Source organism: Mytilus trossulus, chromosome 8 (genome assembly GCF_036588685.1).
Source record: "Mytilus trossulus isolate FHL-02 chromosome 8, PNRI_Mtr1.1.1.hap1, whole genome shotgun sequence".
Classification (NCBI taxonomy): domain Eukaryota; kingdom Metazoa; phylum Mollusca; class Bivalvia; order Mytilida; family Mytilidae; genus Mytilus; species Mytilus trossulus.
Genome location: NC_086380.1, coordinates 43,844,663 through 43,869,007, shown reverse-complemented (window position 1 = coordinate 43,869,007; position 24,345 = coordinate 43,844,663). Strand labels below are relative to the sequence as shown.

General features: G+C 32.1%; 1 protein-coding gene across 1 annotated transcript; it reads right to left on the bottom strand.

Annotated features, from left to right (window-relative positions):
- Positions 1 to 7,774: 7,774 nt before the first annotated feature.
- On the bottom strand, positions 7,775 to 23,652 carry LOC134681929 (uncharacterized). Its single transcript, XM_063541556.1, has 7 exons — positions 23,222 to 23,652; positions 21,087 to 21,183; positions 18,701 to 18,883; positions 17,612 to 17,742; positions 15,796 to 15,892; positions 14,499 to 14,663; positions 7,775 to 8,123 (listed from the first exon to the last, which is right to left on the bottom strand). The coding sequence occupies exons 1-7, from the start codon at positions 23,582 to 23,584 to the stop codon at positions 7,876 to 7,878; spliced, it is 1,284 nt and encodes a 427-aa protein (XP_063397626.1). The 5' UTR covers positions 23,585 to 23,652; the 3' UTR covers positions 7,775 to 7,875.
- Positions 23,653 to 24,345: the final 693 nt, after the last annotated feature.

The window sequence follows — 24,345 nt, the reverse complement described above, 5'->3', positions numbered from 1 at the left end:
GGTCAATTTAATTGTTAAGAAACGTAAAGAATTATATCTTTAAGATATTTTAAAGTTTAAAATCAGGGGATTCATAAGACCTAAGAGGGATAATTTTCGACGACATTCGGACTTGAAGTTGGGGAAAAAAGCATACCTATAACAGTAATCAAAGTTTAGAGAAACCACCCAACTAGCTTGTTATAAACATGATGCTGAATCGATCATTAATACTGTCGGAAATAGAAACAAAAAAGAGTTACGGTATAATCTTGCCAGCTACATATGACAAAAACAAATTTACGTTTTCTAAAACTCTTATAACCGAAACCGTTATAACGTTCCATTTTTTAATGCTTGAAGAGAATAGGTTTTAGAAATATCTGGCATTACCATTAATTTGTTTATTTGAGCACAGATGAAATCATCGAAAACGTACTATACTAGAAATAGCTTTCTATACAAAACAAAGGTTGAAAGGTGTCCAAAGAAATTTTTGATGGAGTTGGTCTTTTCCAAAAACTGTAGTTAACGCGGGTATGTGTTTTGAAGAAAGTAAAATAAAAAGCATACTGAACTTTAAGGAAAACTCAAAACGGAAAGTCCCTAATCAAATGGTTAAATGAAATGATAAAACACATCAAGCAAATGGAAAACAACTGACATATTCCTGACTTGGTACAGGCATTTTAAAATGTAGGAAATGGTCGATTAAACCTGTTTTTTTAGCGCCAAACCTCTCACCTGTACGACAGTCGCATTACATTCCAAAATAATAGCCTTTTGATATAAAAAAGAATCCATAAAAACTCATGTCGTAACTACAATCCCCTTCCATTATCCATGTTATCACGAATGTGACCAACCGAATTCCCGTTGTTATATAGATTAAACCGTTGGTTTTCCCGTTTGAATTGTTTTACACTAGTAAGTGTGGGGCCCTTATAGCTAGTTGTTCGGTGTGAGCCAAGGTTCCGTGTTGAAGGCCGTACATACACCTATAATGGTTTACTTTTATAAACTGTTATTGTGATGGAGAGTTGTCTCATTGACACTCACATCACATCTTCTTATATCTATTTACCGGATTTGTAATAACATGTAGCGCAGGATCTGTTTACCCTTTCGGAGCACTTGATATCACCCCAATTTTTGGTGGGGCACGTTTTGCATAGTTTTCTATGTTGTTTCCGGTGTATTATTATCATGAATATGTGTGTGTTTTTCTTATTCTTTTTTAGCCCTGGCTTTGTCGGTTTATTTTCGAACTATGATTGCGATTGTCCTACTAGTATCTTTCACTCCTCATTTAAAAAGAATGTCGTGTGAGTTTTGAAATAGTTTTAACATGTGCATGTTGCATTATTAGTAATACTCTTTTCAGTATCTATCAGCATTTCATCTCCTGGTTGAGTTTAATTTCATTGTAGCCATTGAATGATTCTGACAGGATTAAGTACTGCATTTCTTTCTTAATTGCAAATTGAACAACTTAGTATTTATTAATTAAGTAAAGATTTAGAGGTAGAGAATGACATAATACAGTTTTAGTTGTTCTTTTTCGGCTGAACCGTTTTACCACGATTTCAAACACTCCAATTTTTAATTCAATTAGGAAAATAGAGTCGTGTTTAACGGAATCGGTTATATAGAATTATGTTCTTTTTCACGGGTTCAAACGAACATAAAGCATTTCTTTTCTATACAAGGCTTAATAACACAAAACACAAATATACTATGGGATGTAGGTTTGCAGCATCCAGTCGTTTAATAATTTCATTCGGAACATAATAACATGTGAAAAAACAAAATTTAGAATGGCAGGTATTACGCCAAAAGACAGTCCTTATCATATTATCTTCACTAGAAGTATGATCAACAGCCTGAACAATCTACAAAATATAATTACAAAAATTAGAAACAATTCACAACTACATGTAAATGAATGAAAAGAGAAAATAGATTAAATACTGTAACTTTGGACAGTATACATGTGCATCTTTTGAATTGTACAATTCTATAAGAATAATCTTAATATACGTGTGAAAGACAGTACCAGTCCTATAGAACAACAATTGTTTTTGTTTCAAAACAAACAAACAAATAGATAAAAGTCAAACAGACCTTAACATCAATTGAATTAAACGTGTAGACTGATTGAATGCAAACCGTCGAATGATTTAATTCCCGCTTAGGTATGCACGGGTGAATCCAACCGTGCAAATTACTACGCATAACGGTATTCGTTAAGCCTTATAACGAAAAGAAATTTATTTATGTTCTTTTTCACGGGTTCAACCGAACATAAAGCATTTCTTTTCTATACAAGGCTTAATAACACAAAACACAAATATACTATGGGATGTAGGTTTGCAGCATCCAGTCGAGACAAAAGCCGAAAGAGTGCCATGGTATAAGAAACAGAAGCGCCTCCTCATCGTAAACTATACAAACTAAATTGTTTTTGTCTAACCTTATTGCGCTTAAAGCTTATCTGGTTCTAGTATAAGATGAAGGCTTATATATTTTACTCAATACTATTAAAGGTATCTTCTTGTGGCTGCAAAGAACAAAAATGTACTCCGAAGAATCAATCTTAAGACTTGCTAATTAAGTGAATAAGTCGGTTTATCGGTACTTCCTATCATAACTATACTACCTTGTCAATAAATATCGGTCTTGCTATTGTGAACTATAGTATCAACGTGTGTTTTATGAAAACTGATATCACTCAATATAATAAACGAGAATTCTTTGTATCTAAAAATCAAGCATACGCCAATTATAACATACAAAGTAACATATAGTTGGACAGGTTAGAATTATCATGATACAGGTTAAATAGAAAGTTGACTTCTTTCTTTTGTATGGGTTTCGCCTATCCATCAAGTACAGAGAATCAACGCCAGGTCCGTGATACAAGCGGCCAGGTCCGCATATAACACACATGTACACTGTATAATCTACAGTTACAACACCAAAAAACATATAGCGGCAAGGTCCACATAAAGAATTTTTTACTCAAAATTCATTCATTCATCTAAGCATCAAGTTTCAATACAAGACATGGAAAGATATGCAATGTCCTATCCTTCAAGGACAGAAAATCACGACAAGGTCCGTGATTCAAGCGGCCAGGTCCGCATATTTAACACATGTACACTGTTCAATCTACAGTTACAATATAAAAAAACTAAAAAGTATCAAGGTCCGCATAAAGAAATTTTTACTCAAAATTCATTCATTCATTTTAGCATCAAGTTCCAATACCAGACATGGAAAGATAAGCAATATCCTATCCTTCAAGGACAGAAAATCACGGCCAGGTCCGTGATACAAGCGGCCAGGTCCGCATATAAAACACATGTACACTGTACAATCTATAGTTACAACATCAAAAAACAAAAAAGCGGCAAGGTCCGCACAAAGATATTTTTACTCAAAATTCATTCATTCATTTTAGCATCAAGTTTCAATACAAGACATGAAAAGATATGCAAAATCCTATCCTTCAAGGACAGAACATCACGGCCAGGTCCGCATATTACACGCATGTACACTGTATAATCTACAGTTACAAGATTGAAAATTAAACAGCGGCAAGGTCCGCATAAAGATTGTTTTTTTTTTATTTTTTTTTTTTCCCTCAAAATTAATTCATTCACTTTAGCAACAAGTTTCAATACAAGCACATTTGAAATAAACCTATATTCGTTTAAAACCAAATTCTCAGCACATCCCCCGTTGAAAAAAATAGAAGGGGTTTCATACTCAACAAAGTCTTGCACTAAACCAACAAACTTGCCGGTGTCAACTGTCTCCAGTATCGGCCAGAAAACTGTTGATTTCATGTAAATGATACCCAATGTACCGTTAGCTTTACATATAATTGAATATGTTTTACAGTGTAAGCTATTAACGATACATGTGACAAGAGCAAATTATTAACGATTGACCAGTCAAACGTGAATGCATCAATTATAAAAATATACCTTTTGTTAAAGGATAAAAAAAAACTTTAAATTATATCTTGGGAGTTAACCATTGTAACTTTTAGCAAACCGATCTAAGCTAAAATGTCCCAATATTTTATTAAAATACTGGAAAATTCTGTCGGACAACGACCAATCGTCAAAATCAAATATTGTTTTATACTGATCCGCGGTAGTATTCAAAGTTCTTGGTATCCACTCAATTTTTAAACACATCGAATTTTCTATACAAAAATAACAAATCTCAATAGCTAGATTGGACAAATCCAGTTTCATACTGCCAACTTCAGATATTTTAGCTACGTTTTGTTAATCAGTGAGTAGTTTAAAATTTATTTTAAATGATCCGAAAGCTTTCCAAGTCAAAATCACTGCCTTAAATTCTCGCAAAGTTGACCTTGAAATTTTAGTGAGACACGAGATCTAACTTAACTCCAGAGTCCCAAGAGGATCGATCATTTACTAAATGATGAAAGTGTCTTGTCAACATTATACATAATTTACCTAATGCGTGTGATAATGCAATGAGTTTACCAATATCCGCTGCAACTTTCTTTACAGTCGTATTACAAAGATTTATAAGTGCTTTCACAATACTATTCAAAATATTCGTACATTTTCTATGCCAAAATTTTACAAGAGGGCGTACCATTTTAGTGAAAATGGAACAAGCTGAGCTCAGCACAAAAGACAAAGCTGAAGTGTTATATTTAACTTGAATGTCACTTTTCTATGAAAAACACAAGACATTTTGTGATTCAACATGCATATCTATATGAAGGTACCCCGATGAAGTCTTAAATCAAACTTAAATGCATTTTTTTTAATTTTCTGCATACGTTATGGACTCTTTTACAAACTCGTATTTAATTTTAAATAACATTTCGTATTGAAGTACGTCACTACGTGTCTGATGTCAAGAATCAACACCGATAAAGGATTTTAAAAGAACAAAAGGGGGAGTGCTAACTTCCTTAGCGACTCCCATAAAATACCAAAAATACAGAAGTAGGTGCATCGGTAATTTTCAAAAAATAGCCAGATTCAAGTATAGGCAAAACTAAATATTGTAAACTGAACTCGGCCAATAAAAGTTTTTCTTTCCAAAAATGTAGGCTATACTATAATTGACCTTTTACATTATAAACTTGTACTAACTCGTTGTCATACTCATATATGTCTAAACATAAATTGAAGTCAATCAAAGATAATACCTCATTTGCAACTGCTGGTGTTGTAAGACCGCTTATTTCGGGACAGTTAGACGACCAATGTCCATTGGAAAACAACGAGAAAGCATCAGCTGTAGGGTTGCTAGTAGGGTTGTCATCTTCACTCCTATGATGACTTCTTGCAGGTGCACGTTCATGAGTACTTTGGATTTCCTCGTCAGACATGAAGGAGAAAAAGTCAAACAGAACTTAACAGCAATTGAATTAAACGTGTAGACTGATTGAATGCAAACCGTCGAATGATTTAATTCCCGCTTAGGTATGCACGGGTGAATCCAACCGTGCAAATTACTACGCATAACGGTATTTGTTAAGCCTTATAACGAAAAGAATTTTTTTTGTGTTCTATTGTACACAAAAAAGGATAAAACTAAGAACAACACATTAATTTGATCCGCTAGGAAATGATGAAAGCAATTTGTTTTAATGTTGATGGGAATTAAAGATATCGTTCTGTTTTTCTTTGATTCCAATGCTCCTTTCTTAGCTGGATTTGACAAAACTTTTAGGAATTTGGTCCTCAATGCTTTTCAACTTCGTTCTTTATTTGGCCTTTTTAACTTTTTTGGATTCGAGCGTCAATGATGAGTCTTTTGTAGACGAAACGCTCGTCTGGTGTATATACAAAATTTAGTCCTGGTATCTATGATGAGTTTCTTTGTTAATAACCATCGCTTTGCTCATTTGTAGTGGAAGATATATTGTAGGAAAGGAATCAAATGATACATTAAGTACAGGGGTCAAAGTTGGTTCCACTGTAACAAGAATATTTAAATTTGTAAAAATGTTTCGCGGAATTTGTAAAGAATAACTCTGATTCAAACAAAAGATTCTCTGAAACTGATATTACCAAGATGCTTGATTTCTTGGTTGACAACATATTTGTTACGTTCGGAGGACGTGTTTATAACAGACTGTCGGCATTCCAATGGGAACATACTGTGCCCCTCTACTTCCCGACTTGTTTCTTTATTATTATGAGGCTGACTGCATGCAGGAACTTCTTGGTAGGAAAGATAAGAAGTGAGCAATATCCTTTAACTCTACTTTCCGCTATATAGATGATGTTCTTTCATTAAATAATTATAAATTTGATGACTATGTGGAACGCATCTATTCCATCGAACTAGACATATAAAGGATACTACAGATACAGTTAAGTTGGCCTCATATCTTAGCTTACATCTAGAAATTGACAATGAGGGTCGGATGAAAACAAAACTTTACGAAAAAAGAGATGATTTCAGCTTTCCATTTGTGAACTTTCCATTTCTAAGTAGCAACATTCCAGCAGCACCATGATACGGAGTATATATCTCCCAATTGATAAGATATTCCCGTGGTTGCATTTCCTATCATAATTTTCTTGATAGAGGGTTGCTGCTCACAAGGAAGCTATATAAACCAAGACTTTCAAATGGTGAAGTTGAAATCATCCCATCGTAAATTTTACGGACGACATCACGAGTTGGTTGACCGTTATGAAATAACCGTTTTACAAATGATATCGGATATGTTCCTCACGTCGTAACTACAATCCCCTTCCCTTATATGAATGTGACCTAGCGAATTAGACTATTTACCGGATTTGTTATCACATAAGCAACACGACGGATGCCACAGGTGGAGCAGAATCTGCTTACCCTTCCGGAGCACCTGAGATCACCCCTGGTGGGGTTCGTGTTGTTTATTCTTTAGTTTTCTATGTTGTGTCATGTGTACTATTGTTTGTCTGTTTGGTTTTTTTTTCTTTTTTAGTCATGGCGTTGTCAGTTTGTTTTGATTTATGAGTTTGACTGTCCCTTTGGTATCTTTCGTCCTCGTTTTAAATGAATTTGTTTTGCTTATTTGCAACGAAATTCGTACACTTGGAAGTTATCATGAGGGAAGAATCCTATTATTTTGTGGGTCAATCGATCGATCAAAGTCTGTAGCCGACGATATAAAAATAATTTCATGAAATGGTAACTTATACTTACCTTGCGAACTGGAAAAATATATAGGTGTGGAAGATATAGAATAAGGATTTGTTTCACTTGTATTTGTGTAATAGTTTGAGAAAGGTAGGATTTAGTTCAGAATGTTCTAGCCCAAATAAAAAACTACATTTTTAACATGATGTTCGAGTTTTTCTTGTCCCTATGACAACAGTTCTTGAATGGCACATATTAAAGTATACTATACTTTTCTACATATGTATTTATTCTAGTAATGGGATAATACAAAAAAAAATGCATGGATTTTTATAATTTTTTATCCAAAAGACAATTAAAGAGAAAACACTAGCAGAAAGTGGACATCTTAATGGTATAACTGTTATATATATGTATAACTCTGATAATCAAAGAAATATTAACTTCGTGCACGCATGTATCATGTTTATGTACAGGCAGTAATATAATACTGTATCAATAATTTTCAAATAAAATTGGTATGATCAATAAACATTGATAGCAGCTACTTAATTCATACCAAAAGTTTTATAAATATAAAAAATAATCACAATCTGTGAATTTGAAAAAAATATGTAACCATATCTTTTTAATCATTTTAAGACGAAAATTGTCCTTTTCACGTCTTCCGTATGATAGTATATAAAATTAAACGTGAGAACATTAAAACAATAGGCTATGACTGTTTCTACCAAAAGTGTGTTGTGTAACGCTGGTCGTTCACAATTTCTTTATCATTAGTTTTGATGATTTTAAAGAATAATTATGTCCTTTCCATCCATGCCATATGACTCCATCAGCAAAAGAGCTTATTTCCCCTGACAAGTAAGCTCCATTAAGATTTGAAGCATGACATTTTCGATACCACCATGCTCCTTTATACAGAACTGCACAGCTGTTTTCATATTCGTCATTATCTCTGTCGTACGTAGAAAACATATTTCCACTATGGGATTGCAGACTGTCTCCTAGATAAATAAACAGAGTATTATTTTTTGTTTTCTTTTATATCAATCAAATAGAATTTGCACATTTTCGTAAAAAGGAATTTGTTAGAATTTAGCAAAGGTTGAACTTACTGTTGCAATGACGTAATAAAAATCAATTATGATGACAAAAAGTAAAATCACAAAAATACTGAACTCAGAGGAAAATCAATTTGGAAAGTCCATAATCACATGGCAAAATCAAAAAAACAAAACGCATCAAAAACGAATGGACAAGAACTGTCATATTCCTGACTTGGTACAGGCATTTTCAAATGTAGAAAATGGTGGATTAAACCTGGTTCTATAGCGCTAACCCTCTCACTTTAATAACAGTCTCATCAAATTCCGTTACATTTACATGATGCGTTAAATAAACAGTCACAATCAATAAAATAGTCAAAATATGGGAACATCAGTCATCATCGTATAACAATTTAACAGGACACAACAACATTTACTATCTACGAACACATGGATTGATTTGAGTGTCTGACGTCAGAAAAATTATATACGTCACATAAATTTGTCGTTCAATGTGCATACAATAGTTATCCAAAGTACCTGGATTATAAACAATTTTAAATTTTACATAGGCAATGAGAGCAGACAGGGTTAAAAAATCAAAAGTATGTAAGAATAAATTACAGAAATCAAACTAGTCCAAAAGTTATACATAGAATTTATGAGAATCCAAAACTTTTAAAAGGAACAATTTAACAGGACACAAAAACCTATCCACGAACACATGGATCTACTTGAGTGTCCGACGTCAGAAAAATTATATACGTCACATAAATTTGTCGTTCAATGTGCATACAAACAATTTTAAATTTTTTTCATAGGCAATGTACGCATACAGAGTTAAAAAATCAAAAGTATGTAAGAATAAATTACAGAAATAGACCGAGATTCAAACTAGTTCAAAAGTTATACATAGAATTTATGAGAATCCAAAAATTGTCAATTCCACTACGCCATTGATTGATTTTGACGTTTGTGGTTCAACGTATAAAGTAATTCATAATAGAAATATATCATAATGACATATTATAGACAAATATCATACTGACGGGATCTTTTAAAGTACAGAGTCACGTTATAAGCACAAAAGAAATACAAAGAGTCACATATACAAAACAAATCACCAAAAAATGAAAGCCAATACAAACACATTGACGAGATGTATAAGTACCGAGCCACGTCAAACGGATATCACATAAAACCATTCAACAGTAAAAGTAATCTTAATAATAGAACAAAAACAAATAAAAGAACAATAAAACATGTTGTTAAGATGATACACAACATCAGTACGCAGAATCTATACATCAAGACCATCGTGTATTATTTGAGAAGTTGATACGGAATATTTATCAACAAGGTCTTGGTACCTTCCGATGAACTTTTTTAGAAAAAGGACGAGACGTTCTTTGACATACCCCTGGTTCATCAACTTTCTACTCAGACACTGATGACGTTTTACAAAGTCTGAGTAGGAGCTGCAAGCTCTTGAATATCGAATAAGTTGGGAAATATATATCCCATATGCAGGTGAAGTTGGTATATTGCTACTTAGGTGGGGGAAATTTATAATTTCGAAATTAAAATCGTCTCGTTTGTCATAGATTCTGGTACTGAGATGACTGTGTAAGTCAAATTCGAGATATAAGTCTAAAAATGAGGCGGAGGAAGCCGTGTCTGTTGTTTCTTTAATCTCGAGTTCTGGGGGATATATTAATGGAACCCAATCAGAAAAGTTCGGATTGTTTAAGGAAAGAACATCATCAATATATCTGAAAGTGAAATTAAATAATCTGGCTTCTTTGATCCTCTTGTTTTTGACAAGTGTCTGGAGGAACTCCGATTCATATGAAAATAAGAAGAGGTCGGCAAGAAGAGGCGCACAGTTTGTTCCCATAGGAAAACAGAGTTCCATAACTCTGATAAAAGGGCTGCAAAGTGTGGTATGTACCATGATTCCATTGATATTGCATGTATAACATCTTGTTGAAATATACAAGCTGAATGTCAATTATCCGAAAAAGTATAGTATGAAACTAATACCCAATGAATGCGTTTTCTATTGAATAACAATTATGCAAACAACCGCGTCGCAAAAATCATTCTGTCATGTTTACAAAGTATGAACACCAAAAAAAGACTTAAAGTGAACTCATGTAGTTAAAATAGGTTAATCAAGTATTTAAACAACAAAAACTTGTTCAATCTAAACTCACGTGGATAAAAGTAGTGTATTCAAGTTTAAACAACAAAAACTTGTTTAAAGACCAGGGGTGACATAGAAAATTTTACGCCCTTACAGCAGTTAAGCTTATTCAAATATGGCAGCTGCTATGATCAGAAATAAACTATTTTTAGTGAATCTGCTTTTTGTGTTAATAGAAGCACATGTTCGTGGCTGCGATGCTGTGAAAAAGAAAATATTAAGAAACTGGTAAACACAGTTTTTTATCTCATAAAATCGGATTAATTTATATATACAAGATATATAATCACAATGCTAATGTATCCAATAAGAAATAAAAATGTTGCAATGAGGCATAAAAATATCAAGTTGCATTCCATGAATTTATGATTAAATAGATCATTTTTTTTACTTCATAATACATATCATGTATGAATATTAATTCCTCTCTAATTTTCTTTGACACAATAAGTTTATTTGCCTATCCCAAATACTTTGTCTGTTATTATAAGTTTGAGGCTTATACTTCTTTTTTCCAATGTTACTTCGTGGGTCATTTCTTCGGTTTCGGTGAAATCGTGATCAACATTTTCATTCCAATTACAAACTGCCAACTGACAGCTTTGCAATTGCCATTACTAAAAACATTTTTTTTTTATCTTTGAACATGTTCATAGTAAAGCTCTCAACATAAATGTATCTTTGGCTAAAACACAATTTTCAGGGAGGATTTAAATTGTAGATTTCCATATAACACATAGGAGAAGTTTTTCAGCAATTGATATTGGAATAACTATCCGTTTAGTTTCGTAGTTTGTAATCAGGATGACACGTCTAGTGGTTATTATTATAATGTTCCACAATATTTAGCAATACATTTGGATTTTCCTCAAAATTTCTAACTGCCCAAATGAAAATGTACGGCAACTGATTCCACCTTGTCCTCTAGTTGTGCAGATTAGAACTTTTCTTTTAAACATGTTGGCCCCGCAGATTCTCTTTTAATTGCTATTTCAACCTTTTAATGCTATGGATCATTCTGATTTGTAGTGATTCCTTTGCCTTTTAACATCTTGTTAATACTCAAATTTCGGTCATGCAAAAGTACATTTATTTGTAAACCTTGCTTTTCTATGTAATTAAAGATCCGTTGGGTACACCATTTTTTCATGGTGTTGAGATACAGAATCACCAGATTTTGTATCATGTTCGCATGTAGGAATTGTTTTCTGCTATGGCTACAACATTTCTTTTGCATGTTAACGCAAGCTATGTCAGGCATCTATCTGTCAATATGTAAATTCTTTTCAAGTCATTTTACATTCCAATTTCTTCTAAAACTGTTGACTCAATAATTTCTTTGTATTGCTGTTCAACATGATGCTTGTATCTTTGAAATATGTAAGCCGTTTTTGTTTGTTGATATGCCTATTTTTGCAGTTTTAGCAAACCTGTTGTAGTGCACTGGTAATATTTCACTACACATATATCCATGTCCTCAAGTTTGCTAGGTATTCACCGTGAGGTAAATAAGAAGACGATGACAATGAAATAGAATGATGTTTATCATGATCACTGTCACAATTAAAATGCATTGCAGCTATCTGTCCTTTTGGTGTCAACTTCTTCATACTGAAATGCCCATTTTAAATGGAAGAGTGATTTATCTTAATACGTTTTTATGTATGTTGTATTGTCATTTTTTTTATTTCACTAGAGTGTTTCTGTTGTTTTTTTTTTCCTCTTATAGTTAATGTGTTTCCCTCGGTTGACATAGCTGTATAATAGAGTTAAGTGCTACCTCAGTTTGCTATTAATAATTATTATACTTTCTGTAAGAATGTCCTTCTATAGTTAAATTACTCTATTTTTGCATAGTTTTTAAAAGAAATATATAGCGTTAACTGCACTATGCGAAAATAGTATGTCTTGCTGTTGCAATAGACTATTGATTGTAAAGTCAATCATTGTTTGATTTCACGAGAGAAGGTGGAGCTTAGTCGTATTGACAGACAAGTGGGCTGGACTTATTAGCCTGATCATTTGTGCGTTTAAAATAACGATGTTATAAACCGCTAATTAAAGTCGCTTACTAACTATTCTGTCGTCTGCAAAAAACAAAACAAGCAAGATGTCGCGGTTTGGTCGAGACGAACCTACAACATTTAGAAAAGAGAACTTTAAGTCCAAGAAAACTGGTCAACAAACACATTTTGCTGTTAAAGTTTTGTCAGATTTCATTGTTGAAAGAGGTATGGAAATTGACATTTTGGAAGCCACAAAAGATGAAATCGCAAATTTATTGCAAGATTTTTATGCCAACATCCGAAATAAAAGTCAAGAATATTACAAGAAAAATACTCTTTTAGCCATACGACAGAGCATAAATAGATATCTGAAGGAGAACGACAGGTTTTTTGACATCATAATCGACACCGAATTTACCCGAGCAAACGACAACTTTACTTCCCTACTCAGGAAAACGAGAGAAGAGGGAAAAGGAACTGTCACTCACCATGAGGCTATCTCACTAGAAGATTTGAGAATGCTTTATGAACACCCACTAGTTTTTAACACGTCAACTCCTCAGGGCCTCCTAAATAAAACTATATTCGAGACAATCTTATATTTCTGCAGAAGGGGTCAAGAAAATCTCTCACAATTGAAGGTTGATGAATTTAAAGTTGACTCGGATCAAAAAGGGCAGATGTATGTCCGTGAACTTGCAACTGAACTAACAAAAAACCACCAAGGTACTACAAATGAGCCAGAGGGTTCAGGGGGAATGATGTATGCTACTGGCACATATAGATGTCCTGTTTTAAAGTCGTTTGTTAAATATCTAAAGAAACACAATAATGCAAGCAATAGATTATTCTTGCATCCAAAGAATTCATTCAGTGAACAAGATGATATGTGGTTCAGAAATGAACCAATTGGACAGAACACCATGAAAGTGTTTTTGAAGAATTTGTCGAAGTCAGCAAAATTATCTAGAGAATACACCAACCACTGTATCCGGTCAACATGCATAACCTTGCTGGACTATAGTTGCTTCCAATCCCGTCACATCAAGACTATCAGTGGACACAGAAATGAGGCATCTTTATCAAGCTATTGTTATGTTACTTCAGGTAAATGCTATACACAAATATTCAATATTCATTGATCAAACGACTAACAATGAATCCACAGGTTTTATCTATATGTATAGAAGCTCAAGAACATATCTCAATCTAAATCAGAAGTTATACATATATTGTCAACAACTACAGGGTCAACATTAGGATCAAAAAGAAATAAATTACCCTGACAAAGTGTATAAATATTTCAAACAAGAAAAACATGTTTTAATTTAGGTACAATCAAAGAAAAAACAACACAAAAACGATAGATAGCAACAAACAACAATAACTGAATATAAACAGGCTCCCGCATTCAAACTTGCACATTAAGAATGCAGGCTCACAATCAACCCCATAACATGGGAAAACACAACATCAGAAAAAAGTATAACCAGAGGATCAAAGAATCTGTGTCATTTAGCTAGGTTTATTTGCAAATATTGTCTAGCCGATATGTATTTTAAATCATAACATTCAATAGAATAGGCAATCACACAAATATTTGCCTAAAATCGTCATTTGAGGACAAGAAATAAATAAAGAGGCAACTGACACTTTCAAATTTTAAATTTTATCTTTCAGTTAAAAAAGGGAATAACTGTAAGACGAATTCTGCTTTTTAAAGTTTCTTTTTATCTTATATTTTTTTCAACAGTGAATAGTAAAAAACGCAAAAACAGCGTAAAACAAGTCATCATTTAAGGGCAAAAAATCCAATTAGTACTAGACTGATTATTTGAGACAAGTGGCTTTAATTGAAGATCTGGTCTTGCTGACCTTTAATTAAAAAAAAATCTTTCTGTCTATTTTAAAAATATTAAAACAAGAATAAAATTCATCTTATATAGGCAATTACTATCACAAAAGTTATCATACAGTAGATTCATTATAATCGTCCCGTGTGAGTTTGCTATATCTGAGCTTTCTACATTAGAAACAGTATTCTTAAGTGTACAAATTATTTCAGATTCAAGTTTTTGTTTTACCAGATCAACAAAAGTCAAAAGAATGACTGAGACACACCGGCAGTTCCTATGTAGCCGCTTACTTCCAGTTTATAGTTTGTTGAGACGTCTCCAATGTAGAATCTAGTGTATTCCGCCAAAGCTGTATTTCCTTTAAAATCCTCTAGCTCTACTCGTAGTTGATAATTACCAGTTGCGACTATTGCATGAATTTTTGCATTTCCTGAAAATTATTATAAATTACTCGATCATATGTCTACATGCTAATATCCGTAATTTATCGGATAATAAGAGGGCATTTTGTAGCTCGTATGGAAATATTTGAACTCGGCGCTTAACATTGGTCGTGAGAAACTGAATTAAGATAGGCCGTTTTATTTGGAAGCTTACAGTAAATTTATTTTTGAGAATAAGGGATAAAAGCATATCAGTAATTTACAATACTGCAACCGTTAAAAATATGAGTATCATCGTCAGCAGCTGCGTTACTGAAGAAATTTCTATCTTTAATCGTGTTAACTCACTTCAATATCTATTTGACGTATAAAATTTTCTGACGTCAGACACACAAATCAATGAATGTGTTTGTATATAGATGTGTTTGTGTTCTGTTAAATTGTTCCTTTTAACATTGTTATACGATGATGACTGATGTATCCATATTTTGACTATTTTATTTAGTTAACGCATCACTGTAAATATAACGGAATTTGATGAGACTGTCATCAAAGTGAGAGGGTTAGCGCTATAAAACCAGGTTTTATCCACCTTTTTCTACATTTGAAAATGCCTGTCCCAAGTCAGGAATATGACAGTTCTTGTCCATTCGTTTTTTATGCGTTTTGTTATTTGATTTTTCCATGTGATTATGGACTTTCCGAATTGATTTTCCTCTGAGTTCAGTATTTTGGTGACTTTACTCTTTATGATGATTGAACACATTATTTTTCAAGAAGAACATAAGCACAAGTGAGTAAACTAATCACACTACATATTTGACAAATACTGCACTTTTTGACGATTTCATGTTATCCTTAAAGTTACATCAATCCTTTTGTATTGAATAGTAGATAACAGTTATTTTGAAGGAGCACATTGTTTTGTTCATCCGACCTACCCAATCACAAAGGAGTTAAAGTAAACGACCGAGTTAGAATATTTCGTTTTAAAAGCTCAACATGTCTTTATTACATATAACATAACTCGAATAAAAAAGAATAAAAAGTACTTTATTTTGTGTTTATATAGATTATAAAAATTGACAATTAACTCTTTTTGTAATTATATCGTATGTTTTTTGGCATGATATTGTCGCACTTTATCCGAACTTATTGAAAATTTAATTTGTAATATACCTAGCCAGAAATTATGTGTAAGATTCCCAAATCCTTCTTCATAAGCTGTCCATCCTCTGAAAAAGTCTGTACTGCCGTCTAATCTCCTTTGTATTACCTACCAATGGTAAACTCAATTAAAATATTTGTAAGTAGAATTTGAGTGACGAGAAAGGGAGTGCGTGTTGAAGAAAACTATGTTCCTAGCGAACTAAAACCAAACTAAGTACATTTCTAACAGGAGCAATAACAAAGCCTACTGCAATTTTTTTATACACCGAAATGTTGTCTAGAATACTTTGCTTATATTGATTAATGACAAAACATGTTATCAAATTGATACAACAGGATCACATTTCTGGATATGCTTTACAAAGAAATTTAAAAAATTAAAAAAATTATAAAACCTTGCATACGTGTATAGCTAAATGACCTACAAAGAAACAAGATAGAATAAATAGATCTTGCCAGGATAAGACTTTTCAGAAAGAGTAGGATCTTTAGTTTTGTAATTATTATTCATTTTATGAAAGAACAATCATAAAATGGTCTAAAAGGTATAATTCTTATTATGTTATTGCCGCCGCACTGAATAAAAAAATCGGAAAGAGAAAGTTTGTTTAACAAATGGTATTTTTTTTTTCTTCAGTAACATACATCAAGGAGAAGTATCTAAAGCTGTAAAAATTTAAAACGGCAAATTTCAATACACTTTAGTTAATTTAGAGAAAAAAAAACTACTCATATTGATAACATTAACAAATACAAATTAACAACCGAGCACTATACTTTTAAATTAGATTCTACAATTCGAAGACTGTTCTTGAATGAATTTGCCGTAGTTGGCTAATAAAAGTATCAAGATATGGACTTTTTCATATTGGCCCTATAACATGCCATCGGACAGCTGTAATGGCCCTTGGCGATGCCTTGGGTCCATTACAACCATCCTTGGACATTATGTATATCTCGGGCATGTTACAGGGCCAATATGAAAAAGTCCATATCTTGATACTTTTATTAGCCAACTACTATTTAATTCTTAAGATTCATTATTCCAATGTATTTTCAATAAGCGTTAAGCCCCTGTTAGTAAAAATATGTGCCCTTTGTCCTTTGTAACCAGTTTGCAATTGCAGATAATACCAATCGACCCATTTCAAGTGATGTTCCGATTTTTTTATAGTGTACTTGATACATCACTCTCCTAGGTTAGAGGTAATTGTGTACTCCTTTTAAATATGTTTATCACCGCTGAATTTTTTTATATACCTTTTCCATAGCAATTTACATGTATTTAATTTGATGCAGAGGTTTCTGTTTGTCATTTTATGTTTTATATCAATACTTTGCTCATTGTTAAAGATAAGATGAACATTTAGAGGATTTAAAGGGCAAAATAAAGCATATCATCTAGTCATTGGCTCAATGACTTGGCTGTAGTTATGCACTATATCATATAAATAAAGGCAACAGTAGTATACAGCTGTTCGAAACTCATAAATCGATAGAAAAAACTAAAACTGAGGGAAACGCATTAAATGTAAGAGGAAGACAACGACACAACATTAAAATGTAACACACACAGAAACGTAATAAGCATTAGACAAAATTTGATGCGAATAAAAAATATAACATAAAAACTAAATACCTGAATTTTGGATAGAAAAGTACCTTGACACGTCTTATAGTAATGTTAATTCACACTCAAATATAAGAGGAAACAAACGACACAACAAAAACTCAACGTTAAAATGTAACACAAACAGAAACGAACTATAATATAACAATGGCCATATTCCTGACTTGGTAAAAATCAATTAATAAAATAACTTACTGTCCATCCTACATCTTCTGTATCCATTTCACAATAGACATCGAACTTAATAGACGGCTTTGGATGAACTTTGTAGACACCTGATCCAGCGTGGCGTGGTATACCAGAACAGTCACGAGGTGGGTATAGGGCTTTCAAAAAAGAATCAAAACAGATACAAGGAATGAGTTGGTATATCGTCATTTTCAGTTTCAAGACCACCAACAAAAGAAGCAGTGTAGTTTAAAAAAGAGGCAGAAGGTATGATAAGAACAATAAAAACTCATAAGTCCATTTCCTGGATTAGACATTTTGCTATTGTGTTGATGTTTATGACATGTGTGTAATGTATATCAAGCGATTCTTATCCTTTCGACTCACGAGGTCATGCTCCTTTTGGGGTTCTCTTTTGTTTTGTATGTTACATTATTTCGATCTAATTGATAAACGAGATTTGAACATAGGAAAACTACTTTCGTGCTAATTTATGGTTATTTGTTTATGTTGGTATACATTTTAGTGTAATATATAAATGAAGAAAAGATTTTGTTAGTAAAATTATATCTACACGAACCTGATTGCAAATGAGATCCACAATCAGAGGGATGTGCAAGAGAATTATCATTTAACTAAACATACACCAACGTATGCACGGGGGTTTATAGTTTTCTAAAGCTATCATCTAGTTGTACATTTTTATGTTGACATTATAAATCAAAACGGTGAGAAAGAGTAATATATCTGTTCTTTTAAGGTAAATATCTCTATAAAAAAACGGCTATCAACTGATTTCTTTTACTTCTAGTTTTAACTGGCCTTTGATATTGTGTGTCCCTTTTTGGCAAGTAGAAAGTCTATATACTTTAGGTTGTCCATTTAGATGTTTTGGATACGTTTTGTCACCTGATGTCAAACATAATGTCTATCAAGTCTTAAGAATCAAACGAAAGAGGATCTTTATTAATGAATGTTGATCTATGTAATGGTTTCAAAGTTTTAATTGTTTGTTTTATCTAAAATTGTTTTCTTTAGATTGTTTGTATTTTGAAATGCAATTTATTTCTTTGATGCATATAATTATTGTTTAAACAAAAATAAAAAATCAGTTACCGCGTTCTATGCAATAAAACAAAACTTTCCATTCTCCATAATCCGTACAAACAGCAAATGGGCGTCCTTCCAAAACAAGTCCATTTTTACATTCAAAACTTATTCCAGTGCCGAGGTTTTTATATAACCCAAATGTTTCTGTACAAACAGCATCTTGTATTTCTGGTAGGGATGCTTTGCAGTCTGCAAACAATAAGACATTTTGTACATTTATCATCACATGTTAAATGTAGGACGTTTTGTACATTTAATATCACATGTTAAAAGTATGACGTTTTGTTCATTTTACATCACATGTAAAAAGTAGGCGATTTTTACATTTATCATCCCATGTATAAAATATGACGTTTTGTACATTTACCATTCCATGTGAAAAGAAGGACGTTTTGTACATTTATCATCTCATGTAAAAAGTAGGACGTTTTGACATTTATCATCTCATGTAAAAAATAGGACGTTTTGAACATTTATCATCCCATGTCAAAAGTAGGGCGTTTTGTACATTTATCATCTCATTTAAAAAGTAGAATGTTTTGTACATTTATTATCCCAGGTAAAAAGTCGGATGTTTTGTACATTTATTATCACATGTAAAAAGTTCGATGTAAAAAGTAGGACGTTACTAGAATGTACATTTATAATCACATGAATCAGCTGACAGCATAAAAGACACTAACAGTGGTATTTAAAAGTTTACAACTAACGCAATATATTGGAGCTTTTGCTAATCGTGCATTATTCTAATACATAAAATAGAGAATGAGAATGGGAATATGTCAATGTGACCAAAGAGAAAAAACAGGCCATATTCCTATATGTATGTAATTTAGAAAACAAAATGAAAGCTACTACTTCAAAATAATCTTTGATAATTCTTGTTTTGAAAGATGATATTTTTCATAGAATCATCGATTGTTTCAAGGTCTATAAACTCAAAGTGAAGAGCATTTAAATCTACAATGTCAAATATTGATATACACTTATAGTAAAATGTCTATATAACGCACATCTACCTTGTGACAATAAAATCGACATATTTAAGTCTGTTTCATATTTCAAAAGTATCAGATTAAACTATGTATACACTTGTGAGAAATACAGGAAAGCCCCAAAGAGCTTTCTTTGTAGCCGATTTTACTTCTTATTTTGTTTTCTTTTAATTGTTTCGCTCTTTCAAAACCTTTCCATTGATCAGTTGATATTCTAGATCGAATTATCATATCGTACATATTTGAGCATTCCCTTAACAAGATATTAACAATTATATTAAATTATTTAACACATCTTTGGCTTTTGATATTTTTACATCTGGTTAGCTTATTTGCACTAAAGATAACTGTTGCATGTAAAACAATTATCATCTGACACCTTAGTGTGTCTGTTGACAAACCGGTCATACCTGTTTGTAAGTTTATAAAGACAGAAAAAAGACCAAAAAAAAAAGATAAGCAAACTTACTTAATTTTTCACTTCAAAACATTTTATGGAAGCGTGATCAATATACCTCTATTTATACATTAGACCGTAGTGCACTAGTTACTGGAATTTTAGATACACGAAACCAGACACTTCATATCTGAGAAACAGGCTATATATGCCCTCAATTTTAGAATTCAATCAGACATTTTGTATTATTCAAATCAACAGTTAATTGTGTGACTTACAAGAATGACCAGTCATTGACCTTTCATCTGATACATTAATTACTAAAATATATGCTGGAACTATATTGTTTAATGTATGTACTATTTTCCAGTATGTATTTTTTAAATCGGGTTCGATTTGATTGTGTAACATCTTACAAAGTCTATATGAACTATTTTTGCAACTAATTCCGCGTAAGCCGGTGATAGGGGCCGTCTTCAACTTGTAGTGAAGTGAGAGTTTTTTTTGCTCCGTATTAATGTATCACTGTGACTTTAAGATGAAGAACAGCAATACAAGCGCTATTTCTTTGCTTTTTGTATGTTTTGTTGTTGTGCATTTACGGATTTTGTGTCGTGGATTGATACCACATATCCTTTGTTTTTTTCTATAAACTGACAATGCCAGGAAAAAACACTAAATTATATATATTCGAAATAACGTCTTGCGCAGTAAACGTTAAATGGCCATGGTACAATATCAATATCAATGTTTTGTGTTGGAAAATTTAATAGATTTCAAATGTCACACAAAAAGAAGTTAAAATAGTTTTGTCGATCACGCTGATAATATCATTATAAAATGTTTATTGTTTCATGTTGCAGTATGGATTATATAAATAATTAAAACTCTTCAAAGAAACAGGATGCTTAAGTTTTTTCGACGCCCGTTTCGACTAAATAATAAATCATTCAAATATTCAATTTAATTTTCTTAGATTTAGACATTTATTTAGACTTACAAGCAGAAATACAAATGAATCCTCTGTTTGAATCTCGATCTTTAACACACTTTCTTCCTGTGGCACAGTTGTGGTCTGCGCAAACTCCCGCAATGGACTGAAAGATCCAAATAAAATAAAATTACTACTGGAAACTTAAGAATTTGAGGAGAGTAAATTAAGAGGCACATTTTTATGTCTTCAATAGTTGAGACAAGATCAGATTGAAAAAATAAGAAAATGAGTCAATTTCCAATGAAAATTGTCGTTCAAAACGAATTGCATTAGAATGTAGTTTATATTGTGTTGTTATGCTTGTATTAGTTGGGTGCTTTTCTTTTTATTATTTATATAGTATGTCCTTAAATTACCTTTGGTGTGTATACAATAAAGATTAAATGAGATTGAGAGCCAAGAAAGGTATTAAGGTGATCTTAAGATGTATCTACATCTTTTGGTCCCTAATTGATAGTTATCTTATTGTCAATCATATTGCATCTACATTTTTGTATGATTCCTATATAATCATATTTATAAAATTGAACTTCTAACATACTAGTAAAATCTTAGAATTTGCCATTTAAAATAATTTTTTTAATTCTGTAACTACATTTTGTTAACACGTTTTTAGAGGGTAAAATTAAGGTTGAGTATTCAAATTCACTTTTAAAGTTAGTATGTTCATTCACGTCCATTTTATAAAAAAATAAAAATAACAAAAATACCGAACTCCGAGGAATATTCAAAACGGAAAGTCCGTAATAAAATGACATACTAATGATTGGACAATACTACGGGAGCGTTTAAGCGCCACACAACTTTTTTTTTAAAGATTTCTTCCTTTGTTTGCGTTTAACGCAAATGCGATGTACAAACGCAACCATCTTGATTTTAATTATTCATTAAGTTTTGTATATATGTCCGTCTGTCATTAATTTCGGTTGTGTTATAATACTTCATAAGAAAAGAACTATAAATACAAGGCCATCTCATTATAATAAACACGAATAGAAATTAGGGAATACTTGAAGTGCAATTATACATATATTAAGAATGTTTTGTGCATCAGAAAAGTATATAATTTAACAATAAAATAGATATGGTATAGGCAAATTTTACATGAAAGAGCAAAATAAATATCACACAAATGTGAAACTTTCAAGTTAAATAGACAAAGTGATCTTTCAGCTTTAAAATGAATCATTAATAAAAAAATTTTTTTTTTAAAAAATCTCAGAATATGATAAAGATTCCTTGATAGAAAGTCATGGAATTTTCATTTTATTCTAGTGAAGTAACTTTAAGATGATTGGGTAGCAATTTGAATGAAGAGAACAGAATTTTGATAATAGAACATCTTTATTTTATTGCAAAAATGTAGCTTCTTTATCTAGCCAAGCCTACACAATCGTCAAACGAGAGCTTACTTTGGAAATATATTTATAATTGGCTATAGCTGTATTAGCAGGGTTGATTTTTTTTTTATATTCTTCGATATAACTTCAATCTACTCAATTTTCTTTGTAATATATATACATGTCTTATCAAGTATATAATGTTTGGGGCCCTATATAACTTGTTGTTCGATGTGAGTCAATGCTCCGTGTTGAAGACCTTTCTTGACCTATATTTAATGGTTTGATTTAAGAAATTGTGACTTGGATGGAGAGTTGTCTTATTGCCATTCATACCACATCTTCTTATATCGATCATCCTACTCATTATTAGTCAATATGTTCTAAATATTCAAGCATTTGTCTTTGCAACTAGTACAAAGGAAGATGCATTTAAATGTATGCAGCCTCCTGCATTTATAACTGCTGCTTCTTCTGAATCTCAAATAAGAAATTAGATAAAACAAAGGTTTGCGTTAATTCAAAAAGGTTTGCGTTATTAGCAAAAGTTTGCGTTGTAACGCAAAGGTTTGCGTTATATCGCAAAGGTTTGCGTTATTTCGCAAAGGTTTGAGTCACAACGCAAACATAGGCAGAAATTTAAAAAAAAAATTGTGGCGCTGATACGCATCCGTGCAATAAAATATATCTTGTTCACGTTTTTTTCTTTTAGTGTGTCTTCATTTAGAGATAATTTGCTATAGTCATGATAGTGCAAAAACTTGTAATAAGTTTGCTATTTGTTTTTGTATGCAATATTACCTTAGACCAGGTTGATATTTCACTGAAAATGCAACCATCTTCATGTACCAATAGTTTATCATCATCACTTATGTCTCCAACTGCGTCACATAGTTTCCAGTTCTTTCGATAATTAACAGCAATACATTCAGATGTCAAGAAACATTCTTTGACACATTGCAACAAGCTCATATTTCGAATTCTACGTATGACGTTCTTTCGGCTACTTTTGCCATGCTGTAAATGACCGCGGAGGGTGCCATCATTTGGATGCTGGCATTCAACATCGTCCTTGTCGCAAACATCTTCCAAAAAAGCCTCGCAATGTTTATAAGAAATTAAGATAAACAAAACTATTGATAACAATGCTACCGAACTGTCCATACTACTATCTGTTTTTCATTATTAAAACATGATAAAGTTTAGTAAACGGGAGTATCAATCTGATATATTCTGCTCTTGTGAAAACAATGAGACTACAGTACATGTACTGAAAATGTATAATCAGAATTAACATATATATTGATATACCATTAGAGTGCTAAGTTATCATATCAAACATTACATCGAACCAATCAGTCTTTTCACGAGTAAGTGGATAATAGGAAGTTAAACCTCTAGGGGCCACAAATAGTTAAATGTGCAGAACGAGAGTATGTCGATACATTAAATGCTTTCTATTAAAAGCATTAATTATGCATAATGCGCCATATGAATAATTAATGAGTTACTAAGAAACGCTTGCGTTGCATAAAGATGTTATTGATAAAATATTTCATAACATTCATTTCTAGGTATTTAAAAAAAACAAGTTAACTTTTTCAATGGTTTATTGATTCATAAAATCCAATGACCAAAGCATTGTTCAATTCATCTTCCCATTCGTTTACAAAAAAACCCATTGTATTTAACAAAATTACAGAATGTCATGAATATTCTTCCACCTTGTACCTTTTTTCACCATTTTTGACACAATGGGGGAAATTATTCCAATTGATTGACAATATCGTATTTCTTTTTGCAATACTGGGTTTAAGTTTATCTTAGATGTATTTAACATGACCGTTCATAATTTTGGGTCCTCAATGTTCAACATACATTTATCTTTTTATTTAAAGTGGGTTTTTTTTTCGAGCGACACAGAT